Source organism: Exophiala spinifera (genome assembly GCF_000836115.1).
Source record: "Exophiala spinifera strain CBS 89968 unplaced genomic scaffold supercont1.1, whole genome shotgun sequence".
Classification (NCBI taxonomy): domain Eukaryota; kingdom Fungi; phylum Ascomycota; class Eurotiomycetes; order Chaetothyriales; family Herpotrichiellaceae; genus Exophiala; species Exophiala spinifera.
The window spans coordinates 2,460,137-2,482,351 of record NW_015622513.1 but is presented as its reverse complement, the minus strand read 5'-3'; the positions used below and the strand labels follow the sequence as shown (position 1 = coordinate 2,482,351).

At 52.3% G+C, this 22,215-nt stretch overlaps 9 protein-coding genes across 9 annotated transcripts; 5 read left to right on the top strand and 4 right to left on the bottom strand.

Moving 5' to 3' along the window:
* Nucleotides 1-495: 495 nt before the first annotated feature.
* PV08_00931 (uncharacterized protein) lies at nt 496-2,652 on the top strand (the record flags this gene model as incomplete). The annotated part of the gene is made up of 2 exons (XM_016375296.1): nt 496-977; nt 1,050-2,652. The coding sequence occupies 2 exons, from the start codon at nt 496-498 to the stop codon at nt 2,650-2,652; spliced, it is 2,085 nt and encodes a 694-aa protein (XP_016240572.1).
* A 635-nt stretch (nt 2,653-3,287) lies between these two features.
* On the bottom strand, nt 3,288-5,945 carry PV08_00930 (uncharacterized protein; the record flags this gene model as incomplete). Its single annotated transcript, XM_016375295.1, has 1 exon — nt 3,288-5,945. One exon carries the CDS (start codon nt 5,943-5,945, stop codon nt 3,288-3,290), a length of 2,658 nt encoding a protein of 885 aa, XP_016240571.1.
* A 377-nt stretch (nt 5,946-6,322) lies between these two features.
* Nucleotides 6,323-8,016, top strand: PV08_00929 (uncharacterized protein; the record flags this gene model as incomplete). Its single annotated transcript, XM_016375294.1, has 2 exons — nt 6,323-7,163; nt 7,307-8,016. The coding sequence occupies 2 exons, from the start codon at nt 6,323-6,325 to the stop codon at nt 8,014-8,016; spliced, it is 1,551 nt and encodes a 516-aa protein (XP_016240570.1).
* Nucleotides 8,017-8,664: 648 nt separating this feature from the next.
* Nucleotides 8,665-11,734, top strand: PV08_00928 (UV excision repair protein Rad23; the record flags this gene model as incomplete). Its single annotated transcript, XM_016375293.1, has 9 exons — nt 8,665-8,755; nt 8,800-9,155; nt 9,206-9,741; nt 9,932-10,307; nt 10,371-10,418; nt 10,472-10,544; nt 10,594-10,673; nt 10,726-11,478; nt 11,528-11,734. 9 exons carry the CDS (start codon nt 8,665-8,667, stop codon nt 11,732-11,734), a joined length of 2,520 nt encoding a protein of 839 aa, XP_016240569.1.
* A 587-nt stretch (nt 11,735-12,321) lies between these two features.
* Nucleotides 12,322-13,465, top strand: PV08_00927 (uncharacterized protein; the record flags this gene model as incomplete). Its single annotated transcript, XM_016375292.1, has 2 exons — nt 12,322-12,924; nt 13,121-13,465. 2 exons carry the CDS (start codon nt 12,322-12,324, stop codon nt 13,463-13,465), a joined length of 948 nt encoding a protein of 315 aa, XP_016240568.1.
* A 520-nt stretch (nt 13,466-13,985) lies between these two features.
* PV08_00926 (uncharacterized protein) lies at nt 13,986-15,116 on the bottom strand (the record flags this gene model as incomplete). Its single annotated transcript, XM_016375291.1, has 1 exon — nt 13,986-15,116. The coding sequence occupies one exon, from the start codon at nt 15,114-15,116 to the stop codon at nt 13,986-13,988; it is 1,131 nt and encodes a 376-aa protein (XP_016240567.1).
* A 213-nt stretch (nt 15,117-15,329) lies between these two features.
* On the bottom strand, nt 15,330-16,740 carry PV08_00925 (uncharacterized protein; the record flags this gene model as incomplete). The annotated part of the gene is made up of 2 exons (XM_016375290.1): nt 15,330-16,593; nt 16,643-16,740. 2 exons carry the CDS (start codon nt 16,738-16,740, stop codon nt 15,330-15,332), a joined length of 1,362 nt encoding a protein of 453 aa, XP_016240566.1.
* A 407-nt stretch (nt 16,741-17,147) lies between these two features.
* On the top strand, nt 17,148-18,438 carry PV08_00924 (uncharacterized protein; the record flags this gene model as incomplete). The annotated part of the gene is made up of 2 exons (XM_016375289.1): nt 17,148-17,654; nt 17,725-18,438. 2 exons carry the CDS (start codon nt 17,148-17,150, stop codon nt 18,436-18,438), a joined length of 1,221 nt encoding a protein of 406 aa, XP_016240565.1.
* A 902-nt stretch (nt 18,439-19,340) lies between these two features.
* On the bottom strand, nt 19,341-21,631 carry PV08_00923 (uncharacterized protein; the record flags this gene model as incomplete). Its single annotated transcript, XM_016375288.1, has 4 exons — nt 19,341-20,306; nt 20,429-20,642; nt 20,697-21,295; nt 21,545-21,631. 4 exons carry the CDS (start codon nt 21,629-21,631, stop codon nt 19,341-19,343), a joined length of 1,866 nt encoding a protein of 621 aa, XP_016240564.1.
* Nucleotides 21,632-22,215: the final 584 nt, after the last annotated feature.

The following is a 22,215-nucleotide window of genomic DNA, read 5'->3' as shown; positions in this document are numbered from 1 at the left end:
ATGAGGATAACTGCGATAGCTCCACGACTGTCTTATACCTGTTTCAATGCGCGTTTCCGTCTCCTAAACGCGGAAGGCAATAGTTTGTGACGGGCCCGAAGGGCGTGCGCGGAGGTCTGCTGGAGTGCAAAGCCATTGATGGCAAAATACAGACCTCGCGAAGTGTCCACGACCCACATGAGTCGCTTGTATTAGCAGGATCCCAGGCCATTGCTCTGCACTGGCGGAGGACGAAGTAAGTGAATACGGAGGGAGACGGGGGAGGTTTGCTTGTAGTCGAGGGACGAGTTGTCCGAGGCTAACCTCTTGTGGAAGTAACGGAGTTCCCGAAGGAAACTTTTCGGCCCCGCGACTCTGGACAGACTTCATGTCACCTCTGCAAAGAGAGTGATCTGCTAATATCCCTAAATTGATCTCAGTATCATGTTTTCTGTCCGTCCCAGAAAATGCCTCCCCATATCATGACCATTCCTTTGCATCCCTCCCACCGGAGACATGCCGCCAGTGTCGCCAAAAGCACACCACCGGCCCCATAGACACGCTTGTTCGCGCTGTGCAAGTCGAAAGATACGTTGCGATCGCGACAACAGAAATGAAACATGCACCAATTGTGTCAAGGCACATGTCACCTGTGCAAACGATGTTGTCGACAATAAACCCTCTCGGCCGCGAAAAAGGGCGGCGAATGAGAGTGTATACGACCAATTGGCGCGGTATGAGGGTCTCCTAAGGAAACACCACATCGAACTTGGTCGAACGCATACATGGGTGCCGTCAGAGCTGGAGGCTAACATCAGAGGACAAACTCGAGCGAACGCCCCGGAGACTCCAAGTTCAGTGGCCAGCGGTACAAACATGCAGTTCGAAGCTAGCCCTGCTGATCGTCGGCCTTCTCAAAAGATTCCTTCGGGACGTGTATTGGAGCCGGCCGATGGTCACCATTGGTCTTCAGAAACACAGATTGCAGATCTCGAACGGTAAGTTACCTTGCTGCATCCTCTGGAGCAATTTCTGTTTTTAAGAGGTTACGTGACTGACCTGTCCTCCAGATGTCTCTGGTCCGATCTGAGCCCAGAGCTCAAACATCCTCCTGTACAAGTTCTACGCCACAAAGAAGACCCGTTATTCCTTCCAGGACCAACACTGGACTCGGTATGCTCCAGTAATGCCCACACCGACCTCAAAGACTTACATCCAGAACCACGACACATTTTCCGATTCTGGCAAATCTTCGTTGAGCGCGTCAATCCCCTCTCCAAGATCGTCCACGTACCCACACTACAGCAGCGTATGCTAGACGCAAGCTGGGATCTGAGCGGCGTCTCAAAACCGCTCAACGCGATACTCTTTGCCATCTACACTCTCGCCGTAACGTCACTGACTTCCGCAGAATGCCAGTCCTCCTTCGACGAGTCCAGAGACGTGCTGCTGTCACGCTACCGACATTCTGCACTCCGTGCACTCATGGCAGCCGAGTTCTTGACGAGCCGAGATTTTGAGGTTCTCCAAGCATTCGTCCTGTTCCTCCTTGCGAACCCAGAGTCAGAGCTCACGTGCACTTTGACCGCCGCGGCTATCAGAGTTGGCCAGACGATGGGTCTCAACCGTGCTTCCACGGACGGTAAAATCTCATTCTTCGAACAGGAACTGCGCATTAGGCTATGGTGGCGGCTGATAGGACTTGACAGCAAGACTCGCTCCGTCGCCAGACCACCACTCTCAGAACTAGGCGACATTCGACTTCCGCTCAATGTCAATGACGCAGACTTGCATCCAGACATGGTCGGGCCTCCCGCCGAGCACAGCACGCCTACCGAGATGATGTGCGTACTAATGAAGTACGAAGTCGCGCGTTGGCTCCGCACATCCCCGACGGCAACTAAGGTTTTCGAGAACATCTTCCAGGGCCACCAGGCGAACGGTCAGAGGTCCAGGCAGCTCGAAGAGGAGGCAATCAGCGAACTCGATGCCATGTATCACGCGAAGTTTCTCGACCACTGCGACCCGCGCGTGCCTCTCCATGGACTCACGTACGCCATGGCGAAGCTCGGCATTGCGCGCATGCGCTTCATCGTCCTCCATCCTCGTGTGCGCGCCGTTGTCGGCCCCGACGGTGCCAGGTCCTACATGACCCGAGAAGACGGCGACAAGCTCTTCGACGCGGCCGTGGCGGTTATGGAGTTCGTCGACATCGGCGTGCGCAGCAACAGCTTCTCGTTGCACCTGTTCACGCACATGGCGACCACGAGGTTCCAGGCAGATGTCTACGTCTATGTCATAAGCGAGCTCCGGCGACGTGGGTCCGGCGACCGAGTCGAGCTGGCTTGGAAGCTGGTCCAGGCCCTTTACGACGAGCACCCGGAACTGGTTACCGACACGGAGAACACGCTCTTCGCGACCCTGGGAGACTTGACTCTCGAGGCTTGGGAAACACGCAGGAGGCACCTCGCCGGTGCACGTGGCTGTGGTTCAAACAGCACGCCGCCTTCTTTCATCCAACGGCTCTGGCAAAAACGTCGAGCAGGGGCCGTCGTTGAAGAGCCCGTCCAATTGACTTCCACTTTGGATCCTCCTGATTTCGACAGCCTCGCATGGACAGGCGACACAGATTTTGCTTGGGAGAGTTGGACCACCGATTTCCTGCGCCTGTGAGATTGACAGGTACCAATAGATCAGATCCAGACGTTAAACAGATCGAACAAAGATATAGGCCGGTGCGGTTCTCTGCCTCCTTTTAAAAAAGATCTCTCTTTTGTCTACCCGTGCAGTGGCTTACACTGGAAATTCACCTCCAACGGACTAGTAGCAATCATGTAGAATAAGGTAGACATCGATTTTCAGCGCTGTTAGAGAAAATTCTATGGGGTATCACGCAAGCCGCGTTGAAGTCGGCAAAAGCAAATGTCATCGTAATCATACATTTGAAAAGTCCGTGTGTGTGTGTGTGTGTGTGTGTTGGGTGCGTGTGCTGTGTTCCCGGCCTCCGCGCTTGATGGCAGAAGTCACACTTTACGGTCCCCACGTACAAATCACGACTTTTTGTAGTTCTTTTCTTCCATTCCAGCACCGTTACCAGCCATCGTCTCCTCCTCCAGCCCAGATGTTGAATGCAAGGGTACAGGTACACTGCCGAGGTACCGAATAGTCAAGAGCATACACTAGTCCGTCGGTGTGCCCTGCAATGCTGATGGTCGGCCGGCAAGCCAGCCAAACAGAAGGCTCAAAAGGGCAACGGAGGTACGTGATGCAGCTCAAGACGAATAGGTACAGGTACAGGTACAGGTACGTCAAAGTGTGGAAGCTTCCAGCGCCCTCTCGAGGCTCTCAAGTCTCTCCTTCGCAATTTCTCGCTCAAGGGGTCCTGAGGGATTCCGATGACGCTCGATCAGTTCCTGAAGACCAGCCACATCACCGTGCGTCTTGAAGCCTTTGAGGACGCTCTCCAGTTTCGTCATCATCTCTTCCCATTCTTGTTCCTCGTCGCTGAGCACGGTGATAGCACCACCAGCGCCGATATGCCATTTCTGCATTGCTGGGCTTTGTTCATCCCGCGCGGGAACGTCCTCGTCTGCGTGAGAGAATGCTGTGCGAATACAGACAGACCAAGCGCCATTGCCAGTGACGTCCATGTAGCCTATTGCCCCGGAATAGACGCCTCTGTGTCGTTGTTCAAGGTGGTGAAGGATCTCGCAGGATCGTTTCTTGGGTGCGCCCGTCATACTTCCGGGTGGTAGAGCAGTAGTCAGCGCACGGATGCCGTATTTGATCATCTGCGTGATAGACGCTGAAGAGTCCCGTGAAGTTCCAGCAGGGATAGGCACATGTGCGCGGATGTGAGACACGAGGCTGTATACAGTCTCTGTGGTGACTACGTCGCACAGACGGACCACTTCAACCAAAGCATCTCGGCTAACCACAGTGTACAAATCATGACGAATAAGATCAGCGATCATGAGATTCTCGGCGGACTCTTTGGCAGAGGAGAGAATCTCAGTAGCTTTCTCGAGTGTCATTTCGGGAGTTCTCTTGACAGTGCCTTTCATTGGAACCATGTCAATGGTGCCGGCTCGAGACCAGGAGAGGAACTGTTCTGGGGAAGACGAAAGAATTGTGGTCTTATTGAGACGTATGTAAGCGGCGAACGGGACGGGGTTGTGGCGCTGAATATTGTTGTACAAGAGGAAAGAATAATCGTGATCCACTTCGGATTCATTCTTAGGAGAGGTCACCGTCGCTTCGGTCGTAAGACAGAGTTCGTAAGAATTTCCGGCTAGGAGTTCGGCCTGACAATCACGAATTTGGGCAATGTACCGATCATGGTCAGGCATTGAAAACGTGGAAGATGATAGTGCGAGGTGCAGTTGCATGCTATCGTTGGGTCCTGATTTGATCGGATCGGTTGGCTCATTTCTCTGTAGCAAATGGCTCGTTTCGGCAACCCATGCACCATCGTTGCAGCCTCGTAGTGAAGAAACCCCTCGAATTGACTGAATGTACACACGCTTGGTTTCGTTATCGACGACGATGCTGCGGTCAACCCACAAGAGGCTGAGATCTGGTATGAGGCGCTCGCCTTCCATATATCGAGCGTCCAGACTAAGGGAATCAATTCCAAACTCATAGGATAGAAACCCCACGAGTCCGCCTCTGAATGGAATATCAGAGCTGTCGTCGTTGATTTGCTGGCTGCACATGAAGATTTCCAGGACTTTGACCATTTCGGCCCGGTCAATTGCAACGGACGCGTTTGCCACAGTTTTATAGCCCACATATAGAGAGCATTCACCGTTGAGATATTCAATTCGAAAGTTTGACGAATCATTGCACGAATAGATGCTGTATCGTCCTCTCTTTGTTGACTCCAGCATCACCAGAGGGGTTTCTGAACCTCGAAGTCGCCATAAATCAGTAAGGTTGCGATGTTCAGGGTCGAAAGGTATGCTTGCGGATACTATGGTGCCGTTGTTTGTGCTTACAAGCCCATGGAGAAGATCGAGAAGGCGTTGACTGGAGTCACTGAGATCCTTTACATCTGCTTCGACGGCACCGACATCACGTGGAGGTTCGGTTGAATTGATCCATTCGGCATCGTGAGGCCCTTCTTCTGAAGGAGAATGGTCCAAGTAGGTGTTGTCGGGGGTTTTGGAGGTCTCGACCTGGCCGGATATCAAGACAGGTCGTTGGTGCTCCGCATTGTGCTCTGTTGCAGAAGACCACCATTGTTTGATCAGGTCCAAGCAAGCAGAGTTGGATTTGCACGACTCCGGGTGAAATTGAACACCGTGAAAATGGTGATCCTTATGCTTCACTGCCATCACCCATCCATCCTTGTCCCATGCTAGAAGTTCTAGGTGTTCTGCTGGGCGCACAATAGCCTTGCTGCCGGTTGGAGCAGAAGAGGCCGAATCAGTAGATTGTAGGCTTTGAAGGGAAACAAAGCTTTCGAGAGATCCAGTCGAAGTCCGTCGGCTCCTGGTGATATCGAGCTTGAAGTCCTTAACTCTGACGCCAAGACTGTTGTAGTTAGTTGCAACGACATGCGTCGAATTGGCAAAGATGTCGGTCCCGGTGTGAAGCACATCTTTGGCATGTCCATGACAGGGGAGTCCCATTCGAACAATCGGTAGGCCATACTGGGCACAAAGACTTTGAAATCCAAGGCAGATCCCGAGTACCGGTATGTTGAGGAGTGGCGCCCACTCCCAAACATGGTTGAACAAGCCGACATCCAAGTTATTGTAAGGATTGCCAGGACCAGGACCCAGGACTACGGCATCAAAACCGGTGAAAAACTCTTGATACCCTTGCTCATACTGCACCGAAATGTCACAGTCGATTCTGATCAATGTGACCTGCACACTAAGTTGCTGGCGAAGCAGAGCAGCAATGTTCTCGGCGAATGAATCATAAGCATCAATGAAGAGGATCGTCTTTTGTGGCGCCATCTTGAAAAGAGAATGACAGAAGATGAAGATGTACGGTCTCAAAGAGAATCCATGTCTTGGGGAAAGAATTTATGAAAACAGGCTCGCCAACAACGCCGTAAAGAGACAATTGTCGCCTGTTTGACAAACACACGATAGAAAAGGGAGACACCTACCCGCGGATTGATTACAAGCCTGTGACAAACATAAACAGACTTGTCTCAATTATGACTTGAGGATAGGAAACTTTTCACGGGAGCAGAATCCATCGTGTCCGGAAGATGCCGCTTTAGCGAAGGGATGATGTTCTCATCCCCAACCAGGAAACAGATTGATGCCGCCCTTTGCTCGCGATCGCCCTTTCTGGTTCTGACTTCCCTGGATACATGCCCTTCAAAATGTCAACGGGATCTACTGCCTCCACGACGACCCTTACTTTTCAGGTTGTCACAGATCTGACCATATGCGTCCTCTCTCCGACAGATTCTCTCTCCACCTGTGAACTCAACCCCGTAATATGGCACCGCATAGAGAAGGAGCTCTACTTGCACACATCTCAGCAGAGCGCATGGCTATATGTAGCTCTAGCGAATGAGGATGACCTTGCAGCAGAAGACCTGCTGCTTGTGGATATCGCCATCGGCGAGGCGCCTCCCCATCCTAGCTCAGATCGTTCATGGGAGAGCCGACCTGGCGGAATTTGGGTGCTGAGAAGCAAGTTCTCTGGGAAGATTGATAATGTTGTGACAGAGGTTGATGTTCTCTTTGGCATAGATGCCATCGACCCACGACCACAATGGACTCTCATGCGCTCACCGCTCGAGCTTGACGTTCAGCCAAATGTGCCGGTTGCAAGACTAAGCCTACTCCACGGCAGGGCCAAGCGGAGACCGGATGATCGAGCAGGTCTGAGAGTCAGAGAGGATGGCAGATTCAGAATTGTCCAGATCTCTGACACGCACATGGTAACTGGCGTTGGGGTATGCAGCGACGCTATTGATGCGCATGGGAAAGATCTCCCGGAAGGCGAGGCTGATCCACTCACCGTGGATTTCATTGAAAAGATCTTGGATATCGAAAAGCCAGACCTGGTAATTCTCGCTGGAGACCAGTTACACCACGACATCTCCGACAGCCAGTCTGCCCTGTTCAAGGTGGTTGCTCCTATGATCGTGCGTTCAATTCCCTTCGCAGCTGTTTTTGGTAACCATGACTGCGAGGGTACCCATGCACTGACACGTAAGTATTGTCCCCCGACGATTCGGAGCTGTTGCACTCTCCCAACCTATGTAGACCGCTTTGTTACGTAAGAAATTTATGGAATTCTATTAAGCTGGGTCTTGGGCACGACCAGCTGTCCATTCTTGCTGACCAGACTACAGGCACAGCACAGATGGCAATACTTCAAAAACTGCCTTTTAGCCTCTGCGAGTCAGGTCCACAGGAAGTTGACGGTGTAGGCAACTTCTACCTCCAGATCCTGGCTGCCGCACCGTCACAGTGTCCATTATCGACGCTATATTTTCTAGATTCCCACGGTCAGATTCCGAGCAAAACAATCCATCCCGACTATCATCCTATTACAGAAAGCCAAATTGACTGGTTCACGAATGTTTCCCAAGCGCGAAGAAGAGATCGTGAGGAGAATACCAACAGTCTCTATCATCTGTCTCTGGCTTTCCTTCATATCCCTGTTCCCGAATTCGGAGATCCTCGTCTAAACATACGCAACGGCCATCGGAGGGAACCGACAGAGGGCCCCAGTTTTAATTCTCATTTCTACGACGCCTTGGTTAAGGAAGGCATATCAGCACTGGGCTGCGGGCATGATCACGTCAATGATTTTTGCGCTCTGCTGCCACAATCGCCGCAAGATGGCAACATAACTCCTCGCCCTGGGCCTTGGCTATGCTATGGAGGTGGTAGTGGATTCGGGGGATATTGTTCGTACGGCAAGGAGCGATTCCACCGCCGAATGAGGATTTGGGAAATCGACACCACTACGGGGAGCTTGAAGACCTGGAAGCGGGTCGAATATGTTGTTGACAGAGTAGATGAGCTGGTGCTCGTGGAAAATGGAGTTGTGGTGTGAAAACTCCGATCCTCCAACCCCTCGGTGCGGTTTTGAACCCTTTTAGGACTAGGATATCTAAAGTAGGACCTTAAAATATAGACAAAGAGACATCCAGTGAGAATATACAAACTCAAACCTCGAGGAATGAAAGACGAAAACGCAGAAAAGAGTTCTCCATCGACTTGGAGAACGGAAGTGTAATGAACCGGATATCAGAGTCTTCTGACCTTCCCAGAAGAGCATCGAAGTCAGATACTAGATTGGCGAAATGAGACTGCTTCTACTTCAGGGGCACACAGAATTTGAAAGGGAATATAGTCTGTACGCTCAGAGACAAGAGGGATAACATTTGTACCTAAGATTCGAAAGTGAGAAGAGGGTGAGTCGCGAGCATATGGTCTTAAAGCGGCACCATCGTGCTGCCAAGCGGCGCTGTTTGCCGCGAAGCCCGTACAAGGCAGGAAAAGCGAGCCAACCCGGCTACGTGCTACTGGCACTGACATCGTCGTGTCTTTGCTTCTCAGCCGTCGACGTCTTCTTGTGGGAGGAAGCGACAAGAGACAAGCCTGGAGATTCTATCACATATCCCCAGAGAGGCGACGCATCCCCTTTAGACACGTCACGTCAAGATGAGCATGTCTTGTATATGCTGTACCGATCTTCAGAATGGCCGACTCCAAAGAGGATCTGACTGACAAGGCACACTTTGATCCCAACTGGATTGCCTGGAACGGAGGTTACCTACATTCTAACAATGGTATGAGTGACCGGTCTGTGATGGGCCGTGCTAACAGGAGCAAGTGCTGTTTTATTTTGCAACATCGCCCTTCTTTGACCAGGTCTCGGGCAACCAGTCTCTGTTTACCCAGTGGGCCGGAACTCCCAATCAGAATGACATTCTAGGGACACGAGCCAAGTTCGAAGCGAACCTACGGCATCAGCGTGGCATCCAGTACGTTGTTGAGCATGATCCTCTCGAAGAGAATGTGACGCACGATGGGCCAAACGGTCCTGAAAAGTCCAACGTGTGGGTCATTCGCAAGCAGAATCGAGAAACCGAGGCAGACAGCAGCGTCACGACTCTAGGCTATTACTACATAGTCAACGATGTGATCTACCAAGCACCCCCTGTGGCCAGCATTTTCAATTACCGAATGGTAAGCTCTCAGGATCAAGTGCTGAGCTGCGCAGACTCACAATGCCACAGTTGAACACGGTTTCGGCACTGGAGACTGTATTTTCTGCGCCTGCCGACATGTCCTTCTTCGACGTATCTCACGGGCATACGTATCACAAGCCTGGTCACAAATCAACAAGCCAGGCGTTGAACAGCGCCTCTCAGCAAAGTAAAGAAGACACGCCACTGCCGGGAACACAACCACCTGCAGGAGAAAAGGCCAATGGGACACGGCCTCAGGCAGATGGTGAGATCGATGGCCGGACTTTATGGGATGCCCTGCGCATGACTCTTCAGCACGGCAAAGAGTATACGGATGATGTTTCCCTGGTCGGTGAGCCTGGAAACTTCAGATTCTCGAAGAATAGAGAAGCGGCAACTGGTCAACCCAAAAGCCAAATCCAAGGCGCTGCTACAGCCACACCCACTCAATCTAGGGCGGCCTCGGCGGTACCTGCTGCAAAAAGCCCGGGTGCCGGACTGGTGAAGGGATCAAAGGCGGGAGAGAAAACCATCTCTGCGGTCAAGATACGCGGAGTTAAGCAGGAGAATCAAGTCCCTAGGATGTAGGTTGGTTGGACCAGGGCCCGCCCCATGGAGATGGAATTTCATGATGTGGTACATGGCAGCGAGAGTACCAAGATGACATCCTGGGCAGGAGAATAGATTATGGATTGCTGCGCACCGAGTGAGGGCTAGGCATTGAAAGCAACCACTTTACCTGGGTACCTATTATTATGTGTCTAAGGTACCTAGTGATACTCTGTTCCTACTCGTATGCGTGAATCCAGCCTTTGCTTCAGTGCACGTGAAAGGCTCGCCTGGCCTGCCCCAATGGGGATTAGTGCATGAGCAGGCAGTAGTTAGTTACGGCAGGCGGCGTCATTCTCAAAAGAGCATCATTACATTCACTGTGACTTATTTCGCCGCACCGCTTCCTCAGTCTCTCACTCTCCCTCGCCGACTTTACCTTTTGTTCTTTGTCGCAATTCAGAACTACAATCACACTGCCTTTGCCCGACATCTCTACCGCTCAATCCATCCACAACCTTTGCTCGACGTATCTTGTTTAATCAAACGTCCCGATCAAACTCGTCTTGCGTCGCGGGGCACGATGAAGCTCTCATTCAGGGTTAGCCAATCTCGCGCTGGCAACGATACCTGGATTTGATCAGAGACTGACTAAGGCGATCAGGATTTGAAACAACAAAAATTCACGATCGATGCCGAACCCACAGACACGGTATGGAGACAGATCCCACCGCTTGGACTCCTTGATTGATTGATTGTCTTTAGATCGCCCAGGTGAAGGAAAAGGTCGCAGCAGAGAAAGGATGGGACGCATCAAGTCAAAAGCTCATCTATTCTGGTAGGGAATCACCAATGTATTGACCCATAATGTATTCACACCTGCGCAGGCAAAGTTTTGGCAGACGCCAACACGGTCGAGTCCTACAAGATTGAAGAAAAGGGTTTCATTGTGTGCATGGTCAGCAAGGTCAGTCCGCGATGATTTTAACAGCTCCGGCGTCTTTCCTAACTCTTTCCAGCCCAAGGCTGCACCAGCTGCTAAACCTGCCCCTCCTTCAACGCCCGCCGCATCGACGTCTGCCTCTACGCCTGCGGCCCCCCCTGCTCCCGCTGCACCTGCGACTCAACCTGCTGCTGCTGCCAACCTACCTTCTACACCCACTCCAGGACAGGCCGCAGCCTCTGCTCCTGAAGTTGAAAGAGGTTTCAATGATCCTTCCGCGTTCTTGATGGGCAGCCGGAATGAGGGGCCCATTCGAGAGATGGAGGCCATGGGTTTCGAACGATCACAGATTGACGCCGCCCTCCGAGCTGCGTTCTTCAACCCGGACCGAGCGATTGAATATCTCCTGAACGGCATTCCGGAAAACGCTGGCCCTACGGAGCCGTCAACCTCTGATACTCCGAATAGATCCTCGGCCACGTCCCCTCCAGCAGCAGCCGCCCAGACAGCACAGCCAGCCCAAACTGGCGGAGACGAACCCATTAATCTGTTTGAAGCCGCTGCTCAAGCCAATCAAGGAGGTCGTGGTAGTGGCGGTGCCGGTGCTGGTGCAACAAGAGGCGCTGGAGCGGCAGCAACTGGAGCCCAAGGCGCAAACATGGACTTGACCTATCTGCGAAACAGCCCCCATTTTCAACAACTGCGTCAAATTGTCCAGCAACAACCATCAATGCTCGAGCCCATCCTACAGCAAGTGGCCGAAGGAAACCCCCAGCTTGCACAAATGATCAGCCTCAACCCTGACCAGTTTCTCCAGTTGCTTGCAGAGGTACGTTGTGTCTCTTTGCATCCATCCACGGTACTAACTACAAATTCAGGGCCACGAAGAAGGCGATGGAGCACCTCCCATGGGTGCCGGCGTCGTCACTGTTACTCCCGAAGAGCGCGACGCCATCGAGCGATTATGTAGACTTGGATTCTCCAGAGACCAAGTCATCCAGGCGTATTTTGCTTGCGACAAGAACGAAGAATTGGCAGCGAACTTTCTTTTCGAGCAGCCGGAAGACGACGAACCGGGCGCATAGTTGCAACTCTGACAAGTATGAGAAGTGGCAACGTAAAGCCTACGCTCCTTCACCTTGTTTCTTGGTCGAAGACGACTGTTATCGATGTCACATGATGATGAACATGGCGAATTGAATGCATACTCGAGAGTCACCTACTTACTCAACTGAAGAAGAGCGTAAGGATCGGGTGACATCAGCTCCAGCAGAAGAAAATGTTGTAGGTTCTACGCGAGTCTTGTCGTCCTAAGCTCGGATCGTCCTGGCAAGAAGATGTCATCACCAATATGAGCTCGCTCTGACAATCCCCCCTGTATTCGTTAATATCCTGGGCAAGTAAGAGTGCCATAGAAAATCGTCGTTTCAAGATCGAGTGCGTATCAGACTTTGATCGGGAAGATCCCATAGACCTAAGTAGGAGTGCCTTCGGGCTTTCTACTCGGTTGATGCTATGCCGACGAGGCTGATATGACGAGGCTGAAAACTCCGTAGAAACTTGGGGTATGAGATTTTGGGCAGCTCCAACTAACAGTGTCCGCAACCTCGTCCGAATAGTCTAGTCGTGCATACTGCCAGCCTTTCCCTGTGCTCAAGCACGCGCAGCGAAAATGTCTCGCCGAGCAAAGGATACGGCGAGGATCCTTTCCGACTTTGTCTCTCTCTCCCGCGGACATCCTTCACCCCGAGCGGCAGCCGCAGCACCTGCACCCTCACTGTGCCTACAATGCCGCCGTAGTCGATTCTTCGACGACCACACCAACCCGTCCACTACTCGCTTCAGGGCAGCGGCGGCCAATCTCGAAGGGTCCCGGCGCACCTTCACCACCTCCTCGGCCCTCCTCAAGAAGTCGTCGTCCTCGTCCAAGTCGTCGCGCAAGTCGCCCGACGTGTCTTCGCCGAAGGTGAATACCCACATACCCGACAACGCCGCGACCAAGAACAGAGACAGCGAGGTCGACCCGTACGACTTTTCCGAGCTGAACGCGGGCATCGCCAACGCCATCGCGCGGCTGAAGGATGCGCTCGTCCGCACCCGAGACGCCGGCCGCGTCACGCCGGACATGATCGAGTCGCTCCCCGTCGACCTCAACGTCAAGGGCGCCGCGGCACACGGGACCCGGGCGCACCACGAGCGCGCAAAGCTGGGCGACATAGCCAGCGTGGTGCAAAAGGGCGGGAGGATGCTTCAGGTTTATTGTTCCGAGGAATCTGTACGTTCACGCAACGCACATGCACGCAAACACACACACCCCCCGGGTTTTTGTCCCCGTCCCTGTTCCTGTTTCCCTTCGTTGCCCTTACCTGATGTCTCGGAGATCCTTCTCTCCTCTCCAATAGAGTCTGAACAAACTCTGCGTGTGTGTATGTTTTTTGTTATGTGTACAGACTAACTCGTCCTCCGCTCAGCACGTCAAACCGATTTCCTCAGCGATCCAGGCGTCCCAGCACAGTCTCGTGCCTCAACACGACGACAACAACGCCCTCTTGATCAACGTGCCCGTGCCGCCGGTGACGGCCGAGACGAGGCAGCAGGCTAAAGAGGAGGCGAAGAAGGTCTACGACAAGGCCAGCCAGGCCATCCGGAACGTCCGCGGCGACCAGCAGAAGAAGTTCCGGAAGATGGAGCTGGGCAAGATGGTCATCGTGGACGAGTTGCGCAAGGCCCACAAGCAGATGGAGGACGTGGTGAAAAAGGGCCAGGACGAAGCGAAAAAGGTCTACGAGGCCGCTGTCAAGGCTCTGGGATCATAATGTCCTTTGAGGCACTTGACAGTGGCACTCACGGGATGGGACTATTAAAAGAAAACATTGTGTCACAGCCAGTTATCAAAAAATTAAAACAGGGACGGGACTATAAAAATTTGAAACCATTGTACTACGATCAATTATCAAAACTACGGAAGGGGATGGGTACTTGGGACGCAATTGGGCTCGGGAAAAGCTGTGGCCTGTACCTAGTATGCTTCAATCTCCATTTACGACGGGCTCATGGCGGAAGGACCGAGACAATATTCGGTTTCTGTCAAACAGGGCGAAATCATTCCGCTCACATTCAGAGCAAAGTACATGTATGATTCTAATGTCGTCGTTCCGTCTTCCGTCTCCCTTCGACCGTTGAGTAGCTAGGTACTAAGTCCTCCCTCCCTCGTGGCCCTGACTGAACATAAACCAAGCATACCTAAGTACCTAGCTAAGGTAGATCAGACTCGAAGCTCTCACTTTTGACCCGGGTGTCGGATAACGTGGGAAAGAGAGAAAGAAAGTTCCAGCCTCAGACTCGTGCTTGGAACGATCGATCTTTCATACGGCTAGTAGCCCAAGCATACCACATGCCACCGGCGGCCGTCATCAAGGTGCCCAAGACAACTCTCCCTTCTGGAACTGTCTGATGACCGCCATTGCCGCCGCTACCATCATCATCACCACCACCACGACGTCTCAAACTCGCCAGCAAGAGAATGACAACCTGTTTCAAGTTTCCGGCAACACCCATACTCAAAGCACCACAACGGCGGTTTGCTTCAAACGATGCAATATTCAACGCCGATGCGGACAACACGTTCACTATAGCCAATGTTCCAACTCGTACCCGTCCACCTGGTTCGCGCGTCACCAAAGCCGTCATAGGAAGTTGGATGACAGGGTGCTGAAATTTCAGTTCTCCGTTCAAGTATGCAAAGCATAGTGCCTGTGCCACGGCGTACGGCGAAAGATACTTGACCAGTCGCACCGCTGAGAGACCGAGGGCTATGTTCACCATCCGAGAGGGAGAGGGAGAGGAGGACCGGGGCTGCTGCAGCTGGTGCGTGATCATCGTCTTGCCCACGGCAAGGATGGCGCCGATGAACGTCAGTGCGATACCAAAGTGTGTGTTCTCAGGTCGTCCATTGCTATCATGACTGGCAGACGCAGTAGCTGAGGACGGTACCGTAGCCAACGCGACGCCGAAGATGGTCGGTATGAGTGAGAGGTAGATCGAGAGGGGATAGAAAGACAGCGGCCTATTGAGGACGACGATGGTCAAGAGCACAGTAATGGCCGGCGCCAAAGCTCGGATGGTCTGGTGCATAGCCAGACTGACTAGACCGAGTGACAGGTTCGACATACCGATATTGACAGTGTACACCAGTGAGAAGGCCAGGAGAATGGCATGTGTACGGAGTGGCAGTCTTGACTCGTCATGAGAGGACTGTGGTGATTTGCGAGGGTTGGCTGTAGATGACACCACTGAGCGAAGCCGTGACAATACGCTTGTAGTGATGAACGTGGTGAAAGCATGACAGGCAGTCAGCAAGTATGGACTCAATGTAGAGGTTACAAGTTGCTTGCTAGTGACGGTGACGAGGAGATTGAGAAGGAAGTAGATCGTTATCGATAGGAGACCGAGGCCCGAGTAGGACATCATTGTTGCGCGACCAGAAAGTTGCCTTTGCGCGCAGTTCGTCAAGGAGAAACCTTTCTCGGTGGATCAAGGCCGATGTCGACATTGAGATTGCGCGTTGTGTTGATGATCTTCACCGCAGGCAAGATCATGTTGACTGTTGACGGCTGAGCCATGGCCGGGACCACGGCTTCACTGTTTTTCATACTCCCATTCTCAGACGGCCCATCTACCTTATTTGTCCTTTTCCTCGGTCGAAGATTCTGACTGAGGAGATTCTTGTTCTTTCGATGGCTTCACCGGCGTCTGCGTCGAGTCTGCCTCAACTGCTGGCTGCACTATCACACCATCCTGCTGCCCTCGCTTCTTACTGTGCCACTTGCTGGTATCTGGCACAATGTATGCTCTCTCCAGAAACACATTTCCAACGATCGAGCCACGTTCAGGAGAATAAATAGCCCTTACATTCAGACGAAACCTACCTCGAGTTCCAACCCAAACAAGCGAACCCTCGACCGTGACCCCGTCCCGTACATGAAGTTGGCCAGACAAAGCTCTCAAGGCGTTCATCTTTGCGCGGAACACCACGACTCCCGACTCAATGGCTTGTTGGTACGTGATGGATTTGACCATGTCCCTGTAAGCTCGTACAGAAAGTTGCTCACTGTACTCCCCCCTGAGATACGGCAGGAACGGCGCCTTGTCTTTGTCCGACAAGCCGTTGATCCAAAGCTTAGACTCCAACTTGTCAGATTCAGAAAGGGTGCCTGTGGCTTCATTATGCTCCCCGCCATCATTTTCGCCGCTATTGGCTGACTTCTGGATAGAATTGTAGAAGTCGATGAGCCGAGCTCGCGTGATGGCATAAGAGACTGTCACAAACTGCCTCAGGCCATAGTAGAAGGCATTCCCGGCCTGGATTGGATGGAAGACATGATAGACCTTACTGCCCACGCCGGGCGACAGTCTTTGCCAGTCCATGGTCACCCTGTTTGACTCGAAGCACAGACACGAGACTTCATATATCTCCGGTGGATAAATAGGAGGAACGACATCGAGGTCCATTCGCACAACATAAGGGTTAGCACCCACCGCGGCCATGTTCATACGATAGCGAGGCAAAGCCGTCTCCAAGGCCATTTGAACCACTTGAAGTTTAATCGAAGTTATCAGCTTCTCATCCTGTTGTAGTTTTTGGTACTCTTTCCAGTCCGGATCATCAGCAGTGTACATCGGTGGTGCTCTCGCTCGCATCCACGGCAGCCACATGCGGAACGCTTCCTGCTGGTACAGCTTCGAATCCCCAGTGGTAGCCTTGGAGTGGTCTTGAATTTTACCCTGGCCTCTTACACTCTCAAGCCAACCACCGGGCACCGCCGTGCGCTCAGACACAGGCCCTGCCTTGCCTTGGCTATCCTTTTGTGGTATGACATAGCGAATTGTATTCAGCACGCAGTAACTGATGAGGAACGTAGTAAGGACGCGAGAAACTATGGGTCTGCGGACTATATCAGCCTCAACGACTGGAGCGGGGCCAGGGAACCTACTTCGACTTCTTCTTAACCGAAACCCTTTGCAAGTCGAAAATGCCATTCTTAAGCGGAACGCGAATGGACCGCGATCGGCGAAAGAGATAGCGCAGCATTGAGATGCCTCACCGACGGCATTGTAGCGGATCGAGGGCGTCGTTTCACTAGCCTAGCCTGATTCGACTCGAGCAAAAGTGTTTTGGGAACGCCTATAATGGTGATGGCAGCGCAGGATGCATAACAGATGCGGAGCCTTAAGGAGGTGAAGGCCTTGATTGACCCGTAGATGCGAGAAAGAATGGATGTCTCTGGCAGCAGGAGACGTGTGCATGAGAGATTTGACACGTGAAGAGCGCCCGCCACAAGGCTCATTCAGTACAGCACCCGCACTCGTACCTTAACACGCTATCCACACTCCATGCCTTAATACACATCCCCCGTCCTCTACCCAAGCTGCATTTATCTCTTCCCAGCTACCAGCACGCTCAACCACCTTCCCAGGAGCTGGCAGCAACAAGCAACCATGAAGGCATTTTCCCTGCTCGCCTCTTGTGCTACCCTGGCACACCATGTCGCTGCTCAAGGCGCATATCTCTACACGATCGACAACAGCGTCGTGTCGTCCTCGACGGGCATGATCGATTCGGAGCTGGCCAGCGCCATCATTGCACGCAGGAGAGCCCTCACAGACGACAGAGTTCTGGGAATCACCAACGAAGCGCTCCTCCAGGACATCAACACATACGGGGGCTATCAGGCGCCTCTGTTCGCAGATGCAAATGGGGAAAAGAAAGAGAGACCAGGCAAACTATTCATAAGGATAACAGATGTCGACCTGAACATCCACGATCTCGACGCAGCAATGCCTGACCTGTGGATCCAAGAACCCACGCAAGACCTCCTTACAGACTTTAAGCACATTCCACGCCGGCACAGAACAGAGGGCATTTGCGAATACATTGTTCCACCGAGCATGAACACCCCAGGCGCATACGGTGTCGAAGTCATTCTTTCATACCATCTGGATGGCGTACGTTATGTCCTTTTTGCCTTGCCTTTTCGGGCCGTTTCTGAACCTCCGCTGACACTTTTTGTACCAGGACACTCTGTGCCTCTCGCCGGCTGAAATCCCCACGCTTCCCATCACCATGTCTCTACACAGCTTCCTTCCCAGCACGCCCAAAGAGGTCAAATCCAAATTGCCTTCGTTGATCCGCATCCTCAAACACTTTTCCGCGACCGAGAACATCGAGTCCACCGTGCTCTTCCTGCCGTCCAAACTCTCTCCGTCCACGAAACCCTCCACCCGTGAGCAAAAGCACGAGCACCAAGCCCGCTCCCCACAGACCACAGAAGAACCACTGGAACTTAATGTCGCCGTCGCCGCCGCCGCTGCCGCTACCTCGGCAGCACCGACAACCGACGACATCCCCCAACCGGCAGAGAAATCCCAGGACTTCACACTCCCATCCGTGATCCCAAGCTGCTTCACTTCCCAGTCTGCCTGCGACAACACCACAAACTTCTGCTCGGGCCACGGCAACTGCTACGAGGCACACGTGAATTGCTTCAAATGTAAATGCGGGACGACACTGGCGCGCGTCAATGAAGACGGGACCGAGAAGACAGTGCAGTGGGGTGGGGCGGCGTGCGAGAAGAAGGACGTCAGCGTGCCGTTTCTGTTGTTTGCAAGTTTCGGCGTCCTCATGGCCGTCCTGATTGCAGGTGCGATCGGCATGCTTTTCAAGATGGGCAGTGAACCGCTGCCAAGTGTCATTGGAGCTGGTGTTGCTGGACCCAAGGCTGGGAAATAGGGAAGTAGAGAAATACTGAAGTACTGAAGTAGAGGAAGTTCGATGGTCTCTTTCTGAAACTTTGGTGTTGTTATTACGGTTGAAATCTGAAACTATGGACGAAAAGATGTTCTCAAAGTCGCGCCGGTGCCCTTGTGCTGAACGTTGTCTGAAAATCTATCTAATGTGTAGCTCTGTTTATATATAACTGCACTGAAACGCCGGAGGGAGGAGAAGGAGGACGGTGTCCAGGTACTTAGATGGTGTGCGGGTGGGCGGCCGCTGGGTAACTAGGTACCTACTGCTGTATAGACTTATTATAGGTACAGGAACTCCTGTGTACACCGACTGTGTAGGCACCCCGGCCTTACGGTTCCTTATGCACTCTGAACGGCCCCCCAGAACTCGTGCTTTCGATAAAAGGATAAAAAAAAAAGAACAATGATAAACTTGATAAACTCAAGGCAATCTTCCTGGTGCATTCTGAAAGTAGTTCGTACGTAACATGGCATAATACCTAGGTATTTTCTACCTTTTCAAAAGACTCGTAGGCCATGTCTACTTTTAGTAGTCGAGTTGTCAGTGCCTCTCTCTGGGTGAAAAAAGGCCCCCAAGACCAGGCATGCCTAACGGCATGTTACGTGCATGCTGCGAACACGACCCAAAGAACTCTCTCTTCTGTGCACCCCAAAACAAAGCCACCACGCCGCCCAAAAAGCTCCAAATGATGGTCTGATGCCGTGTTCCTACCTACCTAGGTAATATAACTCCGTAGTACTGTTGACACCCGAACCGACCCCGTTTTGCAACTCATTTGGACCTTTTGTGGTGTAAATCACACATACTACAAATGTAGGTAGGTAAAGCCTGGGGAATCTCAATTGCAGACCCGTCAATGCTGCACATCTACCTACCTAACCCAATCAAGATACCTGCGGCATAACGTTGACAATTAAAGTACATTTCTCAAAATCGAATTGTAACTGTGGCGGCGCATAGTCCTTCCTTTCTCCATCCTTGAGATCGGCCAGAACTTCGACGGACAGTGTATTTTCACCAGGAACTAATTGAACATCGTACGCCCCGGCAACAGGCGAATTTGGTTCTCGGAAAACGTGGGCGTTGTGCATCACTAGCACACGAGACCGTCGACGGGACTTGAACTCGGCCGTTGGCAGTGGGATGATGCGCACATTTCGATATCCAAAAGGCACCGAAATGAAGCCAGATGTTTGCGTGCGTGTTGCTGAAGCCTGGCGTACCAGTTTCCATTTCGGGTTGTCGGGATCGTTGGGGTTTGTCATGAAAATCACAGAGCCCAACAAGGCCGATTCGATGCCTTTCCCTGGGTCACGATACTGCCGTTCGAATGGTATGACACTCTGCTTTGAAGCGCCTTGCGGAGTGGCAGATTCATGACTACGAACGCCATTGGTGAGAGGTGCTGCTGGCGCAGGAGTGCCCAGCTCCTGGACTGGTGTCGGTACCTGGCTAACATTATTTGTAGGCAGGTTGGCTGTTGACGCCGTGGCCAATTGAGGGGTGGTCGAGCTTGTGCCATTACCATTAGACGCCTTTACATCAGTTTGCTCTGTAGCGACCGATGCGCTACGGCGGACACTGATCGGAACACTTGACGGGACCGGGGTTGAGCCGTTGACTTGAGTACCTCTCGAGTTTTCTCGTGCCCGGCTGAGAGCTTCGCCCATCTCTTCTTTTTGCCGCCGTAGAGATTCATTGTCGATGGTGAAACCGGCGTTCTGTGGTTGTGGAGTGGAGGAGCCCATCTTGAGTTTGAGAGCCTTTGGCTGCTTTGGCTGGGATAAGGAGAGCCTGATTTTTTGTTTCGGCACAGCACCGAGCGTATACAGTCTGTCTTGAGACCAGCCCTGTAGGGTATTAGCAGATGGCTCGAATGGCTTTTGCACAGACGGGACGCATGGTGATAACATGATGGAATGTCCGAAAGGAGGTACCGCAGTAAGAAAATGTAAGTCAAGCGGGCACATACCTCGAGCTTCTCTGCCATCTCGTAGATTTCAGAACCCTCTTGGTTGTACTCTTTTGCGTTTTCCCAGATCATACGCACTTCCTTGCCTAATGAATCCCAATCTTGAACTGCACTGTCTTGAACCATGGTTCTGACATCTGAAATAGACGTCGGCTTTTTGATGACTTTATAGTAATCAGGGTAGTCTTTCTTCGACACCCTCTCTTCGAAATTGCTATTGGAATGTCAGTGTGTGTATATCCAGCAAAGATAGTCACTCTCGACTTACATAGCATCTTCTTGCTCGGACAATTCTTTGAGGAACTTCAGCAGTTCTTCTTTCAGGTCACCCGACTGGTCTCCTGGCGTTGACCGCGCAGCTTCGCTTTGCCGTCGTTTGGTAGAGAAGGTCAATTTAATCTTCTCGGGCACCACGGCTTCTGATGGAGTTGATGCCTTGCTGAGCCCGTCGAGTAGTTCTTGCGGAATTGGGGTTGAATAAGCTTTGTAGTCAGCCCTCAGATATGCTGGATTGTGCTTCGGCATGAAATTGGATATGGCCTTTCGGATACGCTCTGCATCCTCATATATTGCAGACTTGTAGTGGTTATAGTCCTTCGCATTCTGCACCATTCGCTTCAGGTCGGACTCCAGCTTTTCCAGGTTTTGGTATTCGAATTTCTTCAATCTCTCTTCTATGGTATTGAGGGACAGTGGCATTGCCGTCGACAGATAGTAGTCAGGATACTCGTCCCTGTCGGGCAGATCGAGGAAGTGAACAGCGACATTACGGCCGTTCTTATCCTGGGATCTTTTTAGGGAGGCAACAAGTTTGAGGCCAATCTCTGTGGTGGTTTCTCGAGTTTCTACGTCGGGATAGTGGGTGTCCTGTTGAAGATTCACGGGGTTAGCGCAACTGCAGCAGACAACTTGACTGCAATGCAGTCATGGTCAAGTGCGGAAGAACAGGGCGGGTGCACTGCGGGCATGATTGTGATGGAGCGCGATGGTAGGACTGCTGCGCGGGGCTTCTGGCGTAGCGAGTGCGCCGGAAGTCGAGGCAGTTTGGGGTTTGTCGGGTGAAGGATATACAGGACATGGAGGAGAGAAATAAAGGGAGTTGGTTGAGTGACTTACGTCGTTACGCTTGCGTCGCTTGGGATCAGGCGTGTCTGGATAGTCTTCGGGTGAGCCTGCAGCGCCGCTTCTGCGCTTCGAGGTCATGTTTTGGGCACTCTTAACTTTTCGACACGTAGAGCGATCTTGCAGGTTTGGCGCGCAGCAGCTGTCGGCGGGCTGGATAATAGGTGCCGAAACAGTGTCACAGCCTTGCTGAGGGTATTCAAGCCAATTGCAGACACACTGAATACCAGGGGGCTACAGTGCATATCACTCCATCCATGTGCTGCTCTCTCGTCCTTCATACAAAACCCGCAGACGCGACCTGCAGGCAAGAATCGAGTCACGTGGGGCCCAGAGCCGGCTTACCTAATCTCGGCAAAGCTGCCGAGGTTGGTTCCGTGGGCGGACCATAGTCGCTTGGCTGCGCCTGCGCCCACTGCCATTGGCTCTGCTCTTTCCCGCATTGCGAGCCTTTGGTGTGTTTACTTGATGCTGCACTGTCGCTCTGACCTAGAAATTCAACCACAAACACGACGACCAAAGTGGTAGTGGACCGATCAACATTCCCTTCTTTTCTTCCGGCCTACTACGGTTGTACTTTCAGGATAACCTAGTTTTAACCAAGACTTTGCCTTCCACATCCTCAAACCTACATAAGGTCGTAGGCGCGGTCCAGGAGCACGAGA